This window comes from Triturus cristatus, chromosome 4_2 (genome assembly GCF_964204655.1).
Source record: "Triturus cristatus chromosome 4_2, aTriCri1.1, whole genome shotgun sequence".
Lineage (NCBI taxonomy): Eukaryota > Metazoa > Chordata > Amphibia > Caudata > Salamandridae > Triturus > Triturus cristatus.
In genome coordinates, this window is record NC_140586.1 from 57737350 (window position 1) to 57756867 (window position 19518).

At 47.9% G+C, this 19518-nt stretch overlaps 1 protein-coding gene across 1 annotated transcript in view; it reads left to right on the forward strand.

The window, feature by feature from the left end:
• Window positions 1-19518, forward strand: part of LOC146832966 (adenylate kinase isoenzyme 1-like) — a 518078-nt gene that overhangs the window by 37375 nt on the left and 461185 nt on the right. The window contains exon 2 of the mRNA XM_085600031.1: window positions 19003-19202. Coding sequence (XP_085456157.1) covers window positions 19003-19202 — 200 coding nt within the window. The remainder of the gene's footprint in view (window positions 1-19002; window positions 19203-19518) is intronic.

Consider the following 19518-nt stretch of genomic DNA (forward strand, 5'->3'; position numbering starts at 1 on the left):
TACAATGCAGAAGATACGAATCCGTTCCGTACTGGGAATGGATATGAACAGGAGGTACCGATACCTAAGAAGCGTGAGAGTCTTTATCCTGATTTATCCTGGTACACAGAATGCAGTAAGAATGATTAGGAAATAGGTCAAGCTCCGGTACACAGATGGGCTCACAGAGATAATAGACCCTATGTAGATATTGACATTTATTGGAGACATCGTAATATCCAAAGGGCCCGAGCATTGGTAGATACAGGAGCGGAGGCCACTCTTATTCATGGAAAATCGAAGAAGTTTACAGGTCAGCCTTTTACTATTACCGGATTAGGTGGAAAAGAAACCCCTGCAGTTCAAACTTTGCTTGAAATGAGAATAGGTAGAATTCCTAGAAAAGAGTATTCTGTACTAGTAGTGCCACTCCTAGAATTCATAATTGGGATTGATATTTTGAAAGGAATGACTTTGCACCTAGATGACGGATGTTACCAATTTGGAACAACGCATTATATATCGTCCAGACCTATACGGGTTGGTCGTTTAAGAATGCCCCCCATACAAGTTCCCCAGGCGACAAAAGTGGTTTGTCAGAAGCAGTATCGTATTCCAGGTGGTCATGAGGAGATTAGTACCACTATTCAGGAGTTGGTGGATGCAGGAGTCATAACTCCAGTTACTTCTGCTTGGAACAATCCTGTTTGGCCGGTGCGTAAGAGTGATAACTCTTGGCGCATGACCGTTGATTATCGAGAATTGAACAGACACACACCCTCTTTGACTGTTGCAGTACCGGATGTTATTACATTAATTGAGAGAATCCAAAAGCATCCAGGTACATGGTATGCGTCCATTGATATTGCTAATGCTTTCTTTTCGATTCCGATTGCCCCAGAGTGTCAGGAACAATTCAGTTTTACGTGGAACGGGCGTCAGATGACGTTTAGAAGTCTTCCCCAGGGATATGTGCATAGTCCTACGATATGTCACCGGCTGGTGGCAGAGCATTTGGCTGAGGTACCGGTTCATCCCCAGATTCAGATATGTCATTATATTGATGATGTTTTGATCCAAGGCGAAACACAAGAGGAAGTTCAGACCCAATTAGACAGAGTCATTGAGTGCCTGCGTGAGAAAGGTTGGGAAATCAACCCAGATAAATTGCAAGGTCCGTCCCAGGCTGTAAAATTTTTGGGTATTAATTGGCACGAAGGGCACCGTGAAGTGATCCCTCAGGTTAAACAGAAGATTCTTGATTTTGCAGTTCCTAGAAATAGGAAAGAAGCCCAGAGCTTCATTGGTCTGTTTGGCTTTTGGCGCCAGCATATTCCTCATTTGAGTCAAATATTGGCCCCCTTGTACTGGGTCACGCGTAAAAAGAATGCATTTGAATGGGATAAACCACAGCAAGATGCGTTTAGTCTGGCAAAAGAGGCAATTCAACATGCTCTGGATTTATGGCCTGTACGTGATGGTGACGTGGATTTGAATGTGTCTGTACAGGGCCTTTATGCAAATTGGAGTTTGTGGCAGAAACAAGGCAGGAGTAAAGTACCGTTAGGTTTTTGGACCAAAAAGTTACCTGATGCTGGTGAGCGTTACACACCCTTTGAGAAACAGTTACTTGCTTGTTATTGGGCTCTGGTGGATACCGAGCAATTGACTTTGGAACATGATATAGTTCTGCGTCCGGAAATTCCTATCATGCAGTGGGTTCTGAGTTCGCCGAAAACTCACCGAATTGGACACGCTCAAGAGGCGAGTGTGATTAAATGGAAATGGTACATACAAGACAGGGCACGTGTGGGCCCAAAAGGAGTTGCTTCTTTACATGAGCAGGTAGCGCGAGCGCCGTCGACTGAGACTGAGAGTGAATGTTCCGTACCTTTAGCACAAGAGTCTCCTGTCAAGTGGGGTAAGCCTTTTGATGATTTGTCCGCAGCGGAAAGAAACCATGTTTGGTTCACTGATGGTTCAGCGAGGTTTATAGGGATGACACGGCACGGGAAGGCGGTGTCCTATAATCCGATTACACACAAATTGTTGAGCACAACTGGTGAGGGTAAAAGCAGCCAATTTGCCGAGCTTTACGCTGTTTACCAAGTTTTGAAACAAGAGTTACCTGGTACATGTCATATTTTCACCGATTCTTGGTCTACTGCCAATGGACTGGCTGTTTGGTTGCCAACTTGGCATTCCCATAATTGAAAGTTACACTCCAAAGAATTATGGGGAAAAGAGTTATGGCAAGAGATTTGGGAGATGCTCCCACAGAGTACTGTTACAATCTTCCATGTGGATGCTCACACCCCGATAGATTCTCTTGACAAATTTTTTCATAACATTGCAGATGAGAAGTCTAAAATTGCTGAGGCAGTGGTGGACAGGCAAGATTCTGATATTGCGGGATTGGCGAAATGGGCACACCAGAAGGCAGGACATTTCGGAGAGAAGGCCACTAGCAGGTGGGCTGCTGATCGAGGAATTTATATTCCCCTAGATCTAATTAAAAATGTTATTTTACACTGCCCCGCTTGTCAGCATATCAGACAGCGTAAGGTGCCCCAAATTGTTAAAGGTCATTTACATCGCGGGAAACTGCCCGCTCAAATTTGGCAGATTGACTACATTGGTCCACTTCCCCTGAGTAGGAATTGTCAATATGTTTGCACTATTGTTGATACATACAGTGGCCTGCTGGTAGCCCTTCCCTGTAAGCAAGCTACCCAATTGAATACCATTAAAACATTAGAATTGATTATGATGTACTATGGTGTGCCATTCCAAATTCAATCTGATAATGCGTCCCATTTTCGTGGAAGATTGGTACAGGAATTCTGTGCGGAAAATAATATTCAATGGATATTCCATATACCCTACTACCCACAGGCCTCGGGCCTGGTGGAGAGATTGAATGGTCTGCTAAAGGACCAGCTGCGTAAGTTAACAGATGACAAGTATAAAAATTGGCGAGACTTTTTGCCCCAAGCACTATTGATTTTGAATAATCGTCCTTTTTTAAATGCTGAATCTCCACTTATGCGTTTGTTTCCCCCGAATGTTGAGGCTATGCCTAATGAAATCAGAGAAACTGTGATGTATTGGGAAATTACTCCAGGAGCTTTGGCTCCATGTAGAGCGACCCCAGGGTCGGCAGGTTTAGACTTGCATGCTATGGATGACATTGTTATAAAAAGTAGAGATCGAGTCATCATAGAGACAGGTGTTGGTGTTCAGATACCACCTGGAAATTTCGGATTGATCGCCCCTAGATCGGGGCTGGCTGTAAAAGGCATTCAGGTGCTTGGAGGAATTATCGACAGTGATTATCAGGGAGAGATTAAGGTGCTCCTGCTGAATAGCAGTGAGGTTGACTTACTGATACATCGCACTGACCGAGTGGCTCAATTACTCATAATGCCTGTTTTCAGTGGTGTATTAATGAAAGGCACTGCTCCAACGTTGCTAACTGTACGTGACCAGAAAGGTTTTGGCTCCACGGATAATCCTGGGGCCAGAGTTTGGGTGCAGTCGCCTAAGAATCCCCCTGAACAAGCAGAGGTCATTGCCACCGGTCAGGACAATACCATTTTGGTTATGAGACCAGGGAAAGATAGCTGGGAAGCGGTCCCGGCTGATAAATGTTATCTACGAGAATGATTAATGCCTGTATTTGGTTCTTTTTCAGATCATTCTTTGGATTGTTGCTGCAGGATGTGTCGGAACCGGACTGTTTTCGGACTGGTACGACGAGAAAGGAGGGATCCTATCAACCCGGGATGAACTGGGAACCCGAATGTTGCGTTCCTTCACTGCATGGGATTCATCATCGAACTTCTGGATCGCACTAGCTAAGAGGGTGACTGACGCCCCTCACTTCTGTTTGACACCGATGAGATCTGTACATGACATTCTGGCGACCTGTCTGGTTGCTGTCCCCGCCTCATTGGAAACTTTAATTCATATTTTTAATGTCTCGAAGGCCCGTCCCAATATTCTCCTGGGTGATTTTGCTACCCATGTATATTGCCCCCTATGTATTGAATTGCCGAACGAGCAAACCCCCATCCAGTCCCAAATACTTACTTATAATATCACACAAGGTGATTTGTGCTTCTTTCTTACGTGTAATCCTAGTGCGATCTCTGAATGTCTGCGCCTAAAACTAAAAGGCGCCACTTCGTTTACAGCTCACGAACGGACTTTGTGCTTTCAAAGGACACCGACCACATGTGTTTCAGTTCAGAACAATATGACTTGTAATAGTTTGGTAGTTACCCCCAGTCACTATCGCACGATGTTACTACCTGCCGGATGGCTTTTCTCCTGTGGTAATACTTCCTGGCCATTTGTCCCTGCAAACATTTCCGGAGGCCCTTGTGCCATTACGAGACTCAGTTTGTTGATGTTCGCATCACATCCGAATGCCAACTCTCGTGTGCTTCGAGATACTGTAATGTTACAGGAGGATTGTGACCCATCTTTGCATTTATATTCCAAGTCTGAATACCTTAGCTTAGCTGTTTCAATTATTGGTGTTCCTGCTTTGGCGGTTTATAATGCCAAATCTATTGGGAAAATGGCCTGCTGGATGGTGAAATCTATTAATCATACTTCTACAATTTTGTCTGACATGCTACTAGACGCCCAGGGTGAACGTAGGGCCATTTTGCAAAATAGAGCAGCCATTGATTATCTTTTGCTTAAACATGGACATGATTGCTCGGACTTCGAAGGTCTCTGTTGTTTTAACTTGTCTGACCATACACAATCCATTCGTGCTCACATCGACAAGTTGCGTGACTTAACAGAAGAAGTTAGAAAACACATTGATCAGGGCTGGTTTGACTGGCTCTTTAATTGGTTACCCGATATACACATGCTACGCCAAACATTAGGTGGTATTTTGATTGCTGTTGCTGTTTTGATTTCTATCTGTTGCTTTATTCAGTGTATTCCTTCACTACTTCAATTCTGCACACTTGGTACTAGACATAGATCAGTTAGCTTTGTTTCATATTATTCTTCCACAGATGTTAGCTCCATTTAATGAATGTATAATAGACTGAAGTCAAGGGTGAAATGTACTGCTCGCTTTTTCCGGTCTTATTGTGTTGAAGGGTGATTTAGGTGACTTCAGTCTCTTTCCATTCAAGTCTAAGGGTTAGAGTAGTGTATAGAGCCTATTTATTAGGCACTTCGACATGATCCTGTGTTCTTCCCCATAGATCAGGGTTTGCATACATATCCTAGGGGATAGATTCGTTAGCATTAGAGGTAATCTGTTCTGTAGTGAGGGTATTTCATGGAGCCGTGCTGAATTCAGGCCTGGTAGGCCTTAAACGGGAGAGACTCCATCTTTCCTCCTGCTCTGGCAGCTTGGGATGTTTCTAGGTCATAGGCAGTGTTTTAGTTAAGAAGTGTTATTCGCTTGGAGAGAACCGGTTCAGGCCGGCCCTTATCGAAGGATTGTATTTTTCTTCATGCCGAAGACACTACATCAGGCCGGCCGGCTGGGAACGTGTCCTTGGCACGGGGAGGTACAAGAATTTGGTGGGCGGCAGGTTACGGGCTGGAATTTTCCAGGAGGAAATGCACATCTATATTAGTGAAAGTTTGAGGCAGATACGGGCACTTGCTTTTAGACCATAGGCGGCACCTGGCCGTTAGCAGTAAAACTACTACGTATTCCAGGGAAGACAGATGACAAACTTGAAGGTGGAGAAAAACCGAGAAATAGATATTCCAAAGAGAAGGGAGTAGCCGATAAGGAAGAGGTCCCAGTGACTCGGAGAGGGAGACGGGAGTAAACCCGTGATTGTGTGACTTCCAGGCGAAGCTGAGGCGCAGACGAGAAGGGAACCTAGATGACCATTGAGTGCAGGCTACATACGACCAAGGTGATGTCAACCCCTTACTATTAGAGTATACAACTTAATCTTTCACTTTTCTTTGCAGGTCATGTGATATGTATTATGTTCCGTGAGTGTGCATGTAATAACTGAATAAAGTATTAAAGCAATATGTGCTACGTGTTCTTGTGTAAGAGGGTAACCTATTCTTCTAGTCAGCTGTGACCTGACATGAACAGATGTTAATCCTGATCAGGTAGGTGGTAACTGAATAAGGGAGAAAGGAGCACCTCGAACTGGGGAACAAGTTGTGCTCAACTAGCTGTCGGTGTGTGATCTGATATATATATATAGTCCCGTGTTATATGTCGTGGTAATTATAGGATGAACTCGTGCTAAGGCTGCCGTCTGGGCAGGAAGTCCTGGGTCCGTTTGGGACCGCGAGGCTGTGGCTGCCGTCTGGGCAGGAAGTCCTGGGTCCGTTTGGGACCGCGAGGCTGTGGCTGCCGTCTGGGCAGGAAGTCCTGGGTCCGTTTGGGACCGCGAGGCTGTGGCTGCCGTCTGGGCAGGAAGTCCTGGGTCCGTTTGGGACCGCGAGGCTGTGGCTGCCGTCTGGGCAGGAAGTCCTGGGTCCGTTTGGGACCGCGAGGCTGTGGCTGCTGTCTGGGCAGGAAGTCCTGGGTCCGTTTGGGACCGCGAGGCTGTGACTCGTAGGTCTTGATATATATATATATATAGTAGGAATTCCCTGTCCTTAGGTGGTACATATATGTGGTTATTTAGGTGTGAATAGGCCCTAGGGAGGGGGTAACGTTCTGGTTTGGGTTAGAGAGGCTCTGTTGAGCAGGTTCTATCTGATCCAAAAACCCAAGCAGAACAGTAACTGAGCTGATTGGCAGTCTTCCCTTAGACAAAGCCCGGGGTCAGACGGGCTGACGACGGCCTTTTACAAAGTATATGCGGAGGAACTTGCACATCGACTTCTTGCGGTAAATGAAGAAGCCCTTGCATGAGGTATACTGCCCCCGACAATGCGAGCAAGAGGCAATTATTATAACTTTGTTGAAACCTGAAAAACCTGCTTCTGAGCTGGATTCGTATCGCCCTCTGTCGTTGATTAATGTAGATGTCAAGATCTTGGCGAAACTAATAGCAAACAGGTTACAGCCTATGTTGTCTGTTATAGCACGTCCAGACCAGTCAGGATTCATACCGGGGAGGTCTACATCCCATAACCTTAAAACCATTTTTTCGGTGTTGCATTATGTAGGAAGGTGGAATCTGACTAATGGTTGCCCCCAATTTTTTGCCTGGTATTTGAGTGGTTTTTGACTAGTCTGGCTGGGATCCTGCTATCCAGGACCCCAGCCTATCTGCTTTCTCCCTAAAACTGATGTGAGTACCCTAGGTACAAACCAGTTGGATGCTGAGGATACCCTGGCAGTCCCTTGTAGATGGTACCCAGGTACCCAGGGCATGGGTCCCTCAGTAGGCCTACCAGGGCTGCAGCACTTATTGTGCCACCCTGGGACAGCCATACAAACTGACACCACCAGACCACTACTGTAGTCTGGGTAAGGTGGTGCTAGCACCCTTTACAGGGATATAGGTACCCTATATCCCACCCCATTACAACACATATACTCTCATAGGTCACCCCTATAGCAGGCCTTGGTAATCCTACAAGGCAGGGTGCTGAGGTATGTGTGAGGGGGGACCCCTACCTGAGTAGGGCCCCTCTGCAAACTTCGTAAAATCATTGCTGGGTTGTTTGTAGTGTAGCCATACCATATACTCTTAACCGCATTATAAGTCTATCACGATAACGCGATAACTTGAGAATGGCTACACAGAACCATATTGTGTTTGGTGTCAAACATGTAGGAATCACACCCCCAGTCCAGCCATGGGCATGAGGGCACGATTCCCCCCTGCTAGAGGGGCGATATGGGAAAAGCGGCAGAATTTAGACACCAATTTAAAAATGCACCCGTAGTACAAAATGGATGCTACCAGCCACCCACACGACTCTGGCTGCCTGTTGCTGGGGAAAATCCCAGCCTCGGCAGCTGGACAATAGGGATCCTGTTGCAGGGACGTGCCAGCACCTCCCCAGACAGACTATGTGGATTGGAACTGGGTGGGTGCACCTTAGGATGCCTTTCAGAGTTGCACGTAGGCTGCTACAGCGCCTACATTCTGCATACACTGCCTGGAACCGGTTCAGGGGCATCCTGCCCCTCGCCCAGGCGGGAAACACACAAAGGGGAGTGGGTGTAGCCACCCTTTCCCACCTCAACTCTCATTGGTAGGCTCTGATCTGGACCCTCCCCATATCTTCTGGATAAAGGTGAATAATGTGGCCCCAGAGCCTCAGATTAATCTTGGACTTCACACACTTGACCTTCGACGAGCTGCTGCCCAGCTGACTGAGGAAATCTCCCTTGGGGTAAAGGAGTTACCCCCTGCTTGGCAGGCACCTGAAACACTGCAAGTGACCCGGTTGGAACTTCGCTGCTCCTACGGACTTCGTCGACTCCCAGCAAACTTGAGGTGGGTTTCCTGAGCATCCCAGAGGCCAGTGAGCGTGCACAGCGAGTCTGAGCACCGTGGACTGCGTGGGTGCCGGGATCCCCAATACCCCAGGACACCGGCCACCTCTTGCGTAGCACACGACCCTGACCAGTGGGGAAGTTGTGCTTTGGCCCAAAGTTGAGCCAACCTCTCTGCAACAACTGTGCCAAAGATCAGGGCCCTAGCTCACTCCGGTGGCCCATGGGCCCCCTTTTACGCACTCCAAATTGCTGCCTTCCGTGGTCCCTTGTCTCTCAACCTGTGGGCTCTGGCGGTGGACAATCTCTACTTTTAAGAGTTCCCCTGATTGCTCCAGGCCTGCTCTACAGTCTCCTCGAAGGAGACCTCTCGCAGACCTCGTGGGTCTGCACCAGTAGCTGATTTGTTCATCTTGCGTGGGTTGCGGTTGCCAAGGCTTAGTGGATCCAATCCGGACACTAACACCGCAGTGACCCTCATCCGACGTGGGACAGTCGCCCTCCAGAAGCTGGCCTTCCTTGAAGCCTCCCGGAGCCCGTGGCTGCAGATCCAAGCTACACCTCTTTTCACTTGAAGCACCCGACATTGAAGGGCTCTTTCCTTTGAGCCCCCTGGTCACTGTGCCGTGACCCAGACTCTGTCCCCTCTGCTTTCAGGTTTTTCTCTACAAGATCTACAACTTCAATCTTCACGGCATCATCGACGCTTTTGGCTAGCAGCAGTTTTGTAAATTTTCCCATTGAAAATCAGCCCACGACCCGACATCGAAAACGACCTATGCACCCGGCTTCCCTGGGGCAGGTAACAGTGGTACCTCGGTACTCTCGTGGTAGTGGGCTCCTCAAAAGCTTAACTCTAAGTTTTCAACTTTGAACTCCTGCTAGAAGTGTCTTTAATCTGTTTAAATCGAACCGCGACATTCTCCATAGGCTTTAATACAGATCCCGATAGCAGCTATTTCCACTGCACGCGCCTCCCGTGGGTCCCCTTCCTCATAACCTGGGGTGGATTCTTAAGGGGCCAGCGATCCTAAATGCCCTAGGCATTGTCTGTAGAATTGTCGTGGTTCTTATACCACTTTTTTAATGTATGGTTTGGTCCCCCCCTGGGGCCCTGTGATTCCAGTGCTATTTATTGTATCTATCAATGCTTGTTTGAATTGTAACTTTGCCTCTAGCCTCATAAAGAGACTTGTGGGATTCTGTTTAGAATAAATACATATATTTTATATATATACCTGTGTGGACTACTCTTTCATTTGGTCATTCAAGAGGTTATCTATGGTAAAACAATAGGCTTAACACTCCTTCAAGACTCAGCCTGAAGGCTGCTCTCCACAGCTACCACTAGGATAGCTTTCTTTAAAGGTTGTCTTTAACCTATCACCATAAGAGTCGAATTGGGCTGGTGCAAGGTGTCCCCTATAACTAGAGGACAGCATATACCAGGCCAACTTCTCACATTGGTGTGCAGCGGTTGGATTCAAGCTTGCCATTGTTTTACCAGATAACAAATTGAATTTCTAGAGTGAAAGCCACTTGGTACCAAAGGTACATATAAATTCAAGCTTATACTACAATAAGTTCTACTGAACTTAGGAGTTGTGTGTAGAGGGTTTAGCACACCTTGACTACAACTCAAGAAAGGGTTCAGTAGGCCACACCTAGTGTAGGTAGATACACCAGTACCACTACACTAGAAAATGTCTTTGCATTCAGGTGCCCATAAGGCTCTGGAAGGAGCCAAGAGGGTCCCAGCCAACAAATATGATCATCTCTCCTTTGCTGATCTTAGGGAGATGTGCACCTCTAGGAAACTTAAGACAAACAAAGGTGCTAATACTCAACGTCTCAGGGAAATCCTGCTCATAGCAGACTTCAAGCAGACTTTAGTGTCTGAAGGGGTAGATGAGTTGGGTGGGCATCCCTCAGAAGAGGACACTCCCAGAGTGGACTCTGATGAGGACCAGGAAGAGGATAATGATCCTGACCTGGAAGAACCAGACCACTCACAACATGGAGGTGATGGCCCAGGGGGCACTCCCTCCATCCCTAAAGGGAGAGTGGTGGATCCAAACAGAAGGAACAGATCCCCCTCAGAGGGGTCCAACCATTCCAGGAGATCCAAAAGGGCCTCTGCCTCTCCTCAGAGGAGCGAATCCTTCCAAGAGAGGAAATGCAGACTGCTCCAGTTTGAGCAGGCAAAGCTTCAGCTCAGTAGAGAACAGTTAGCATTAGACAGGGAGTCCCTGGAGCTTCAGAAAGCTTCAAGAAAGTGGGGTCTAGAGACCCCTGGTGGCAGTAATGAAACCCCTAGAGTTAGAGAGAAAGCTCCTGACAATAGGAACCTCCATAAGATTGTGCCCCCCTATCAGACAGGGGATGATATCCACAAATGGATCACTGCTCTTGAGAGGGCCTGTAAAGTACAAAGGGTCCCAATAGAGCAGTGGGCAGCAATCCTGTGGCTCTCCTTTTCAGACAAAGGTAGAGACAAGCTCCTCTCTGTAAGAGAAGAGGATGCAGATGATTACTATATCTTGAGGGATGCTTTAATAGATGGGTTTGGCTTAACCACTGATCAATACAGACTTAAGTTCAGAGACACCCAGAAAGCACAGGATCAAGATTGGGTAGACTTTGTGGATTGTGCTACCAAGGCTCTGGAGGGTTGGTTAAATGGCAGTAAAGTAACTAATTATCAAGGATTGTATAATCTCATCATGAGGGAGCAGATTCTTAATAATTGTCAAAACCAACTCTTACACCAGCACCTGGTGGACTCTGATCTGACCTCTCCCCAAGAATTGGGAAAGAAGGCAGACAAATGGGTCAGAACCAGGATCAGGCCCAAGAACCAAGGTGGTGACCAGAAGAAAGATTCCACAAAGCCCAAAGAGAAAGGTGGGGATAATAAAACAGAAAAGTCCTCTGAAGGGCCCCAAAAATCCAGTTCTGGGGGTGGGTCCCAAAATCCTTCCTCTTCTAACAAGAAACCATATTGCCATGTGTGTAAGTAACCTGGCCACTGGAAAACTGACTCCAGTTGTCCAAAGAATGGCAATAAAGAAAATGTTCCTCCCATTGCAGCTCCAACACCTCCTGTTGCTACTAGTAGTAATCCCCCAGGTGGTGGGAGTGCAACCAAAAACTTAGTTGGGCTTTCTTGGAGAACTCAGGTGGACGCTGGCCTAACCAGGTCCCCTACACAAGCAACTCTAGTCTGTGATGGTGGCATGGGGTTTGCCAACTTTACCATGAGTCCCAATATCTTGGGCAGGTACAGACAAGAGCCCATGATCAATGGTCAGAAGGCTGTGGCCTACAAGGACACAGGGGCTAGTGTCACCATGGTGACCAAGAGACTAGTGCCCCTAGAACAGCTTTTACCTGGGTTTAGCTACCAGGTGACCAATGTGGATGGAGTTAGGACAGACCATCCCATGGCAGTGGTAAATCTCAGCTGGGGAGGGGTCACTGTCCCAAAGAGAGTGGCAGTGTCCCCCACCTTGCCTGTAGATTGTCTACTGGGGAATGATCTGGAAATCTCAGCCTGGGCTGAGGTAGACCACAATGCCCATTTAAGAATGGTAGGCATCCCTGAGAGAGTGGATGAGAACCTGAGGGCCTCACCTCCACCCCAGGAGAAAATAAAGGTAGTGAAGCCTGAAACTAAGGATCACTCCACACAAACAGAGAGCATAGGGGGTGAGGAACAGCCCTCCCCCCACCAGACTAAAGGTAAGGGTCAAGTTTCTCAGGGAACTGATCCTTGCCCTTGTGAAGTAACTGCCCCAGAAGTGGCCTGGCCTGGCCACCTCTCTGATGGCAGGGGATCCTTCCAAGGTGGTACCCAGTCTGGAGCAGGTATCCTGCCCCTCTCTACCCTGCCTCAGTCAGCCCAGGGCTGCAGAGGTCAGGGAGGTCAGTGGACCCTTAATGGGCCCCTGTCCAGAGGAACCCCCTCCTTAGCAGATTAGGGACACCCAGCAGAGTAGTTCTAGCCAGGTGAATATTCCTCTACAAACTGAGGGATCCCCCTTACCCCTAGGTATAGGTACCCCTCAAATGGACGTTGTTGGGTACAGGGAAACCTGGGGCATAGTTGCCCCAACCCTTCCAGTGCCCTCCACTATTCCAACCAAAGGGACCCAACCCCCAGCTGTAGGCAGCCAAAGGTTTACCCTTAGGGCAAGATATGACACAGACATGGGCAGAAAGGCTTCCATGGTGACCAGTGACCTGAGGAGGTTGAGACCACCCCAAATAGGGCCTCACTTCCAGACTCAGCCACCCCACCAGCCTGCTTCTGTACCAAAACCCAATACAGGTAATTTCCCTAGACTTTGGAGAAACTCCAAAACCCCTTGGGGTAGGATTTCCCAAGTGGACCATGAGACAGGGAGCAAACATGCTAGTGCAGGTTCTTTCTTATATGGCCACTCAGGAAATAGAGGCTTATCTAGACAAGGTTAGCCTTATCTCCTTTCGTTTGGGGGGGGGGGGGGGGGGGAGGAAGGTGGAATCTGACTAATGGTTGCCCCCAACTTTTTGCCTGGTATTTGAGTGGTTTTTGACTAGTCTGGCTGGGATCCTGCTATCCAGGACCCCAGCCTATCTGCTTTCTCCCTAAAACTGATGTGAGTACCCTAGGTACAAACCAGTTGGATGCTGAGGATACCCTGGCAGGGTATGCTCAGACGTGAGTCCCTTGCTCACTTTGCCACTGGATTCATCTGAACTGGGGTGGCAGAGTGGGCTAAAAAGAACGGTGATGGATTAAACCCAGATCAGTTGACTGGGGGTGAGTGCTTGCAATGTTCAACACTCCGTCCATCATTTCCTTTGGTTTTTGCTTTGATACCCTGGCAGTCCCTTGTAGATGGTACCCAGGGCATGGGTCCCTCAGTAGGCCTACCAGGGCTGCAGCACTTATTATGCCACCCTGGGACAGCCATACAAACTGACACCACCAAACCACTACTGTAGTCTGGGTAAGGTGGTGCTAGCACCCCTTACAGGGATATAGGTACCCTATATCCCACCCCATTACAACACATATACTCTCATAGGTCACCCCTATAGCAGGCTTTGGTAATCCTACAAGGCAGGGTGCTGAGGTATGTGTGAGGGGGGACCCCTACCTGAGTAGGGCCCCTCTGCAACCTTTGTAAAATCATTGCTGGGTTGTTTGTAGTGTAGCCATACCATATACTCTTAACCGCATTATAAGTCTATCGCGATAACTTGAGAATGGCTACACAGAACCATATTGTGTTTGGTGTCAAACATGTAGGAATCATACCCCCAGTCCAGCCATGGGCATGAGGGCACGATTCCCCCCTGCTACAGGGGCGATATGGGAAAAGCGGCAGAATTTAGACACCAATTTAAAAGTGCACCCGTAGTACAAAATGGATGCTACCAGCCACCCACACGACTCTGGCTGCCTGTTGCTGGGGAAAATCCCAGCCTCGGCAGCTGGACAATAGGGATCCTGTTGCAGGGAGGTGCCAGCACCTCCCCAGACAGACTATGTGGATTGGAACTGGGTGGGTGCACCTTAGGATGCCTTTCAGAGTTGCACGTAGGCTGCTACAGCGCCTACATTCTGCATACACCGCCTGGAACCGGTTCAGGGGCATCCTGCCCCTCGCCCAGGCGGGAAACACACAAAGGGGAGTGGGTGTAGCCACCCTTTCCCGCCTCAACTCTCATTGGTAAGCTCTGATCTGGACCCTCCCCATATCTTCTGGATAAAGGTGAATAATGTGGCCCCAGAGCCTCAGATTAATCTTGGACTTCACAGACTTGACCTTCGACAAGCTGCTGCCCAGCTGACTGAAGAAATCTCCCTTGGTGTAAAGGAGTTACCCCCCTGCTTGGCAGGCACCTGAAACACTGCAAGTGACCCGGTTGGAACTTCGCTGCTCCTACGGACTTCGTCGACTCCCAGCAACCTTGAGGTGGGTTTCCTGAGCATCCCAGAGGCCAGTGAGCGTGCACAGCAAGTCTGAGCACCGTGGACTGCGTGGGTGCCGAGATCCCCAATACCCCAGGACACCGGCCACCTCTTGCGTAGCACCCGACCCTGACCAGTGGGGAAGTTGTGCTTTGGCCCAAAGTTGAGCCAACCTCTCTGCAGCAACTGTGCCAAAGATCAGGGCCCTAGCTCACTCCGGTGGCCCGTGGGCCCCCTTTTATGCACTCCAAATTGCTGCCTTCCGCGGTCCCTTGTCTCTCGACCTGTGGGCCCTGGCGGAGGACAATCTTTACTTTTAAGAGTTCCCCTGGTTGCTCCAGGCCTGCTCTACAGTCTCCTCAAAGGAGACCTCTCACAGACCTCGTGGGTCTGAACCAGTAGCTGATTTGTTCATCTTGCGTGGGTTGCGGTTGCCAAGGCTTAGTGAATCCAATCCGGACACTAACACCGCAGCGACCCTCAAACAACGTGGGACAGTCGCCCTCCAGAAGCTGGCCTTCCTTGAAGCCTCCCAGGGCTAGTGGCTGCAGATCCAAGCTACACCTCTTTTCACTTGAAGCACCCGACATTGAAGGGCTCTTTCCTTTGAGCCCACTGGTCACTGTGCCGTGACCCAGACTCTGTCCCCTCTGCTTTCAGGTTCTTCTCTACAAGATCTACAACTTCAATCTTCACGGCATCATCGTTGCTTTTGGCTAGCCGCAGTTTTGTACATTTTCCCATTGAAAATCAGCCCGCGACCCGACATCGAAAACGACCTATGCACCCGGCTTTCCTGGGGCAGGTAACAGTGGTACCTCGGTACTCTCGTGGTAGTGGGCTCCTCAAAAGCTTAACTCTAAGTTTTCAACTTTGAACTCCTGCTAGAAGTGTCTTTAATCTGTTTAAATCCAACCGCGACATTCTCCATAGGCTTTAATAGAGATCCCGATAGCAGCTATTTCCACTGCACGCGCCTCCCGTGGGTCCCCTTCCTCATAACCTGGGGTGGATTCTTAAGGGGCCAGCGATCCTAAATGCCCTAAGCATTGTCTGTAGAATTGTCGTGGTTCTTATACCACTTTTTTAATATATGGTTTGCTCCCCCCCTGGGGCCCTGTGATTCCAGTGCTATTTATTGTTTCTATCAATGCTTGTTTGAAATGTAACTTTGCCTCTAGCCTCATAAAGAGACTTATGGGATTTTGTTTAGAATAAATACATATATTTTATATATATGCCTGTGTGGACTACTCTTTCATTTGGTCATTCAAGAGGTTATCTATGGTAAAACAATAAGCTTAACACTCCTTCAAGACTTAGCCTGAAGGCTGCTCTCCACAGCTACCACTAGGATAGCTTTCTTTAAAGGTTGTCTTTAACCTATCACCATAAGAGTCGAATTGGGCTGGTGCAAGGTGTCCCCTATAACTAGAGGACAGCATATACCAGGCCAACTTCTTATACATTACTTACACCCGGAAGTGCAGGCTGCAGCAGTGTTCCTAGACGCGACAAAGGCCTTTGATTCGCTCGAATGGCCTTATTTATTCTGGATATTACAGCGGATAGGCTTTAGCCCTCTTTTCATCGACTGGATCCGGTTATTATATACTGAGCCGACAGCTAGAATACGTGCTAACGGCCTCCTATCCGACCCTTTTCCGATAACGCGGGGTACGCGGCAAGGGTGCCCCCTGTCTCCCCTGCAGTTCGCGGTTGCGATGGAGCCGCTGGCTGCACGCGTCCGACATCACACGGCGAGAGGGATAGGTTTCAGTTCAAGGAGCCTTCTGATATTGCTCTACGCAGATGATGTCACGCTGTATATTCTAAATCCCGTGCAGAACTTAGACGTATTCCTGAGGAAATTCATTAGGTTCGGAGGATTGGCAGGCATTTCTATCAACTGGGCTAAGTCGGTAATATTTCCCTTGACTGATAATACTAGGGCTGTAACTTCTGTGTTCCCACTGAGGTGGGAGGCCGAGAAAGTAAAATATTTCGGGATTTTGATTAGTCGGGACCTCCAGGAGGTGTGGAATTTGAATTATGGGAGGGCAATAACTTGGCTGGAAGACAAAGTAGCTTTATGGGCTAAACTTCCTTTATCAGTGGCCGGAAAGATAGCACTGGCGAAAATGGTTGTTCTGTCTACATTTTTATATCTTTTTGTTAACTTACCGATTATTCTCATCCAACCGTTTTTCCGCACGCTGCGCTCATTGATGATCTCTTTGGTATGGGCGGGCGGACAGGCTCGAGTCTTGTGGGAGCTGCTATCTCTTCCGCTAAAACAGGGCGGCCTAGGTGCCCCAGACGTGAAACTATATGCGCTTTGCACGCAAGCTCAATTTCTGCACTATTGGGTTTATCCTACACCCTTCATACCACACGTAGCTGTGGAGAGGGATGCGGTGGCACCAGTTCCACTTCACGTTGCGCTGTACCAAGCGTATCACCGACCCACAGAGGGCATTGACACTCCCAAAACCCTACGTTGGGCCTGGGATGGGCTGCGGAGGCGCACAGGAGCCCGGATTTTATATGCCCCCTCCATTCCCTTAGCGCAGAATCCAATGCTGCCCAATGTCAAGGGCGAAATCAGCAAAGCACTTGCGCAGACAATGCAACTACACACGTTTGCTGATCTTTACCTGGGGGACACTTTTAGAGACCGCCCGGCGGCGGAGGGTCAGAGGGTGCCATTTGAGGAATTATTTCTTTATCAAAAGTTATGGCTTGCTTGCTGCGCGTCACATAGTGATTTCCCAAGACCGCCACCCCCTCTGTCAGCCCTGGAAAACGTACTTCACTCGCCATCGCCACGTAGGCTTTTAACCAAGCTCTACACACAAATGCAAAACACAGCTCCGGTGACGACACCTAATGCTTTGTTGAGATGGAATGCGGAGCTCCCACACACACTGACCGATGACCACTGGGCATACTGCTGTAATCAGTTAAACGAGCTATCCCCAAACTATACGATACGTTTGATCCACTTTAAATTTCTCCACCGATACTGCAGAACACCGATAAGCTTACACCGTATGGGCCTGCGGGAGGATGACTGCTGTTGGAGGTGTGGGCTGGCCTCCTTTTTACATATGGCATGGGCATGCCCCGCACTCACTGACTATTGGTCCAGGATATTTGAGGCTTTAAACCCAATTCTGGGCATTTCCTTGTCGCCATCCCCGCTGCTGGGGCTGCTGGGTTACGTTAAGGAGACGCATGTCAAAAAACATAAGTTACATGCTATACTGCTACTATTCGCTAAACGCCAAATTGCAGTCCACTGGGGGAGGAGGAGGAAGCCCACAATCATGGAGTGGATTAAAGAGGTCACATATAGTCACACACAGCTGTCCACGTTCTGGGAACTGATGCCGCCCACATCGAGACCCCGGGACATATGGGAACCGTTTATCATCTGGGCTCGGGAGAAGACAAGTGCGGATGTGACTTCTGCACTCAACGATGTCCACATCAAACAGGTATAACTAATATGGTATGAATGAGGTTCTGTGGCCTCAACGGATGTCAAGAGGATAGGATAGAACCTGGATATCAGATTGAGATATTTTTGCCACTACAGGATTACTGCTTTGATGTTTGATTCGGATGATGTCAATTCACACTGTTAGAGTAGGCACACGTCTTAAACTCGCTACAAGTACTCTGATCAGCTGAATTTATTGCATATGTACACTTGGCATGTTTTTGTGTTTCTTTTTGCACTGAAATGTGTATTACTTTGTGTTTGAAATACCAATAAATACTTAAAAAAAAAAAAAGATATTACATTTTAAGCACTTTCAACCTGGCTTAAAAAAACTCAGTAAGCTCACCAAGGTTCTGTATTGCTTGCCACAGAACACCTTCATTACTTACCAGTACTACTGAGTTCTACTTTTTCTCTTCAAAGTCCTTAACATGTTAGGAAAACCCCCCTGGACCGCTGTATAATTAACAGAGAGAACATAACATTATTGTCAAGGAACACAAGGCTGAGCCTTCTTCCACTTGCTATCTCCACTGCCCAAAGTAGAAGAAGGAGCAGAAAGGGATAGAAGTGGATGAAAAACCATAGAATCAACTGATTTCGATGTCCAGGAGTAAGTGGCCTCTCAAAAGAGGAGAAGGTAGGAAGAGACATTGGTAAATAGACACAGTTGAGCAAGTGAGAGCGGACGTTTTGTTGCAGGGCTGAAGACTGACATCCATGAGCAAGAATATCTCCAGGGTGAGAGGTAGCTACGGAAAGACAAATAAGGGGTAGGGACATTGTATGACAGGGCCAAAAGTCGTGTGATGGTCTTGAAACAATAAGTGCTGTTTGCCACACAGTGTGACGAGTCAGTGTTACTCACTGATATCAAATCAAAGATACGCTTGGAAAGGGACAGGGGTCTTCATTATTAGTGATAGTGGATGATGTAATGCTATACTGAAATAATGACTAGGAACTGTTAGCTTCCAATTTAAATGTACTACACTTGATAAGAAGATTAAAAAAGAAATGTTAAAATACAGTTTCACAGAATATAAATCCATGTAAAGATCAGGGGAGGGAAGCTGATCTCTCACAGAAGAAACTATCTAGGTGGTGGAAACTTTTAACTAGAAAATATTGTATTTTTTTCAGAAAAGCTAAAAACTCAGAAGATTATATTTCTAATTGGTGGTCCTGGAGCTGGAAAAGACATACAGTGTGAGAAGCTTGTGGCAAAATATGGCTTTACCCATCTGTCCATGGGGGACCTTTTGCGAGTGGAGGCCAGCTTCCCCACCTCAAGGGGCCGGCAGATCAGGGACATCATGCAGAGGGGAGACATTGTACCACTGGTGAGTACATGTATGTGGACTGCTCCTACTCTGGAGGGGCATCATAAAGTTATTAGCCGTGAGAGAGTGTGAAGCACACAGAGGGATTTTCATGAGGGTGGTTCCACTGATACATTTTGTGGAGCACTCAGAGAGGGCCTGATAAGATTATTAGTTCTAAGAGAGTGTGTTTGTATGAAATATAGAGATGGGGCATGCTTAGCCTATTAGCTCAGAGAGAGGGTGGGAAGCACACGTTTCAAGAGGCTATTCCAAATTGGAAATGTTCAGAGACAGAGTGGGAGAGTTTAATGTTATAATTTGCCAGAGAGAGGAT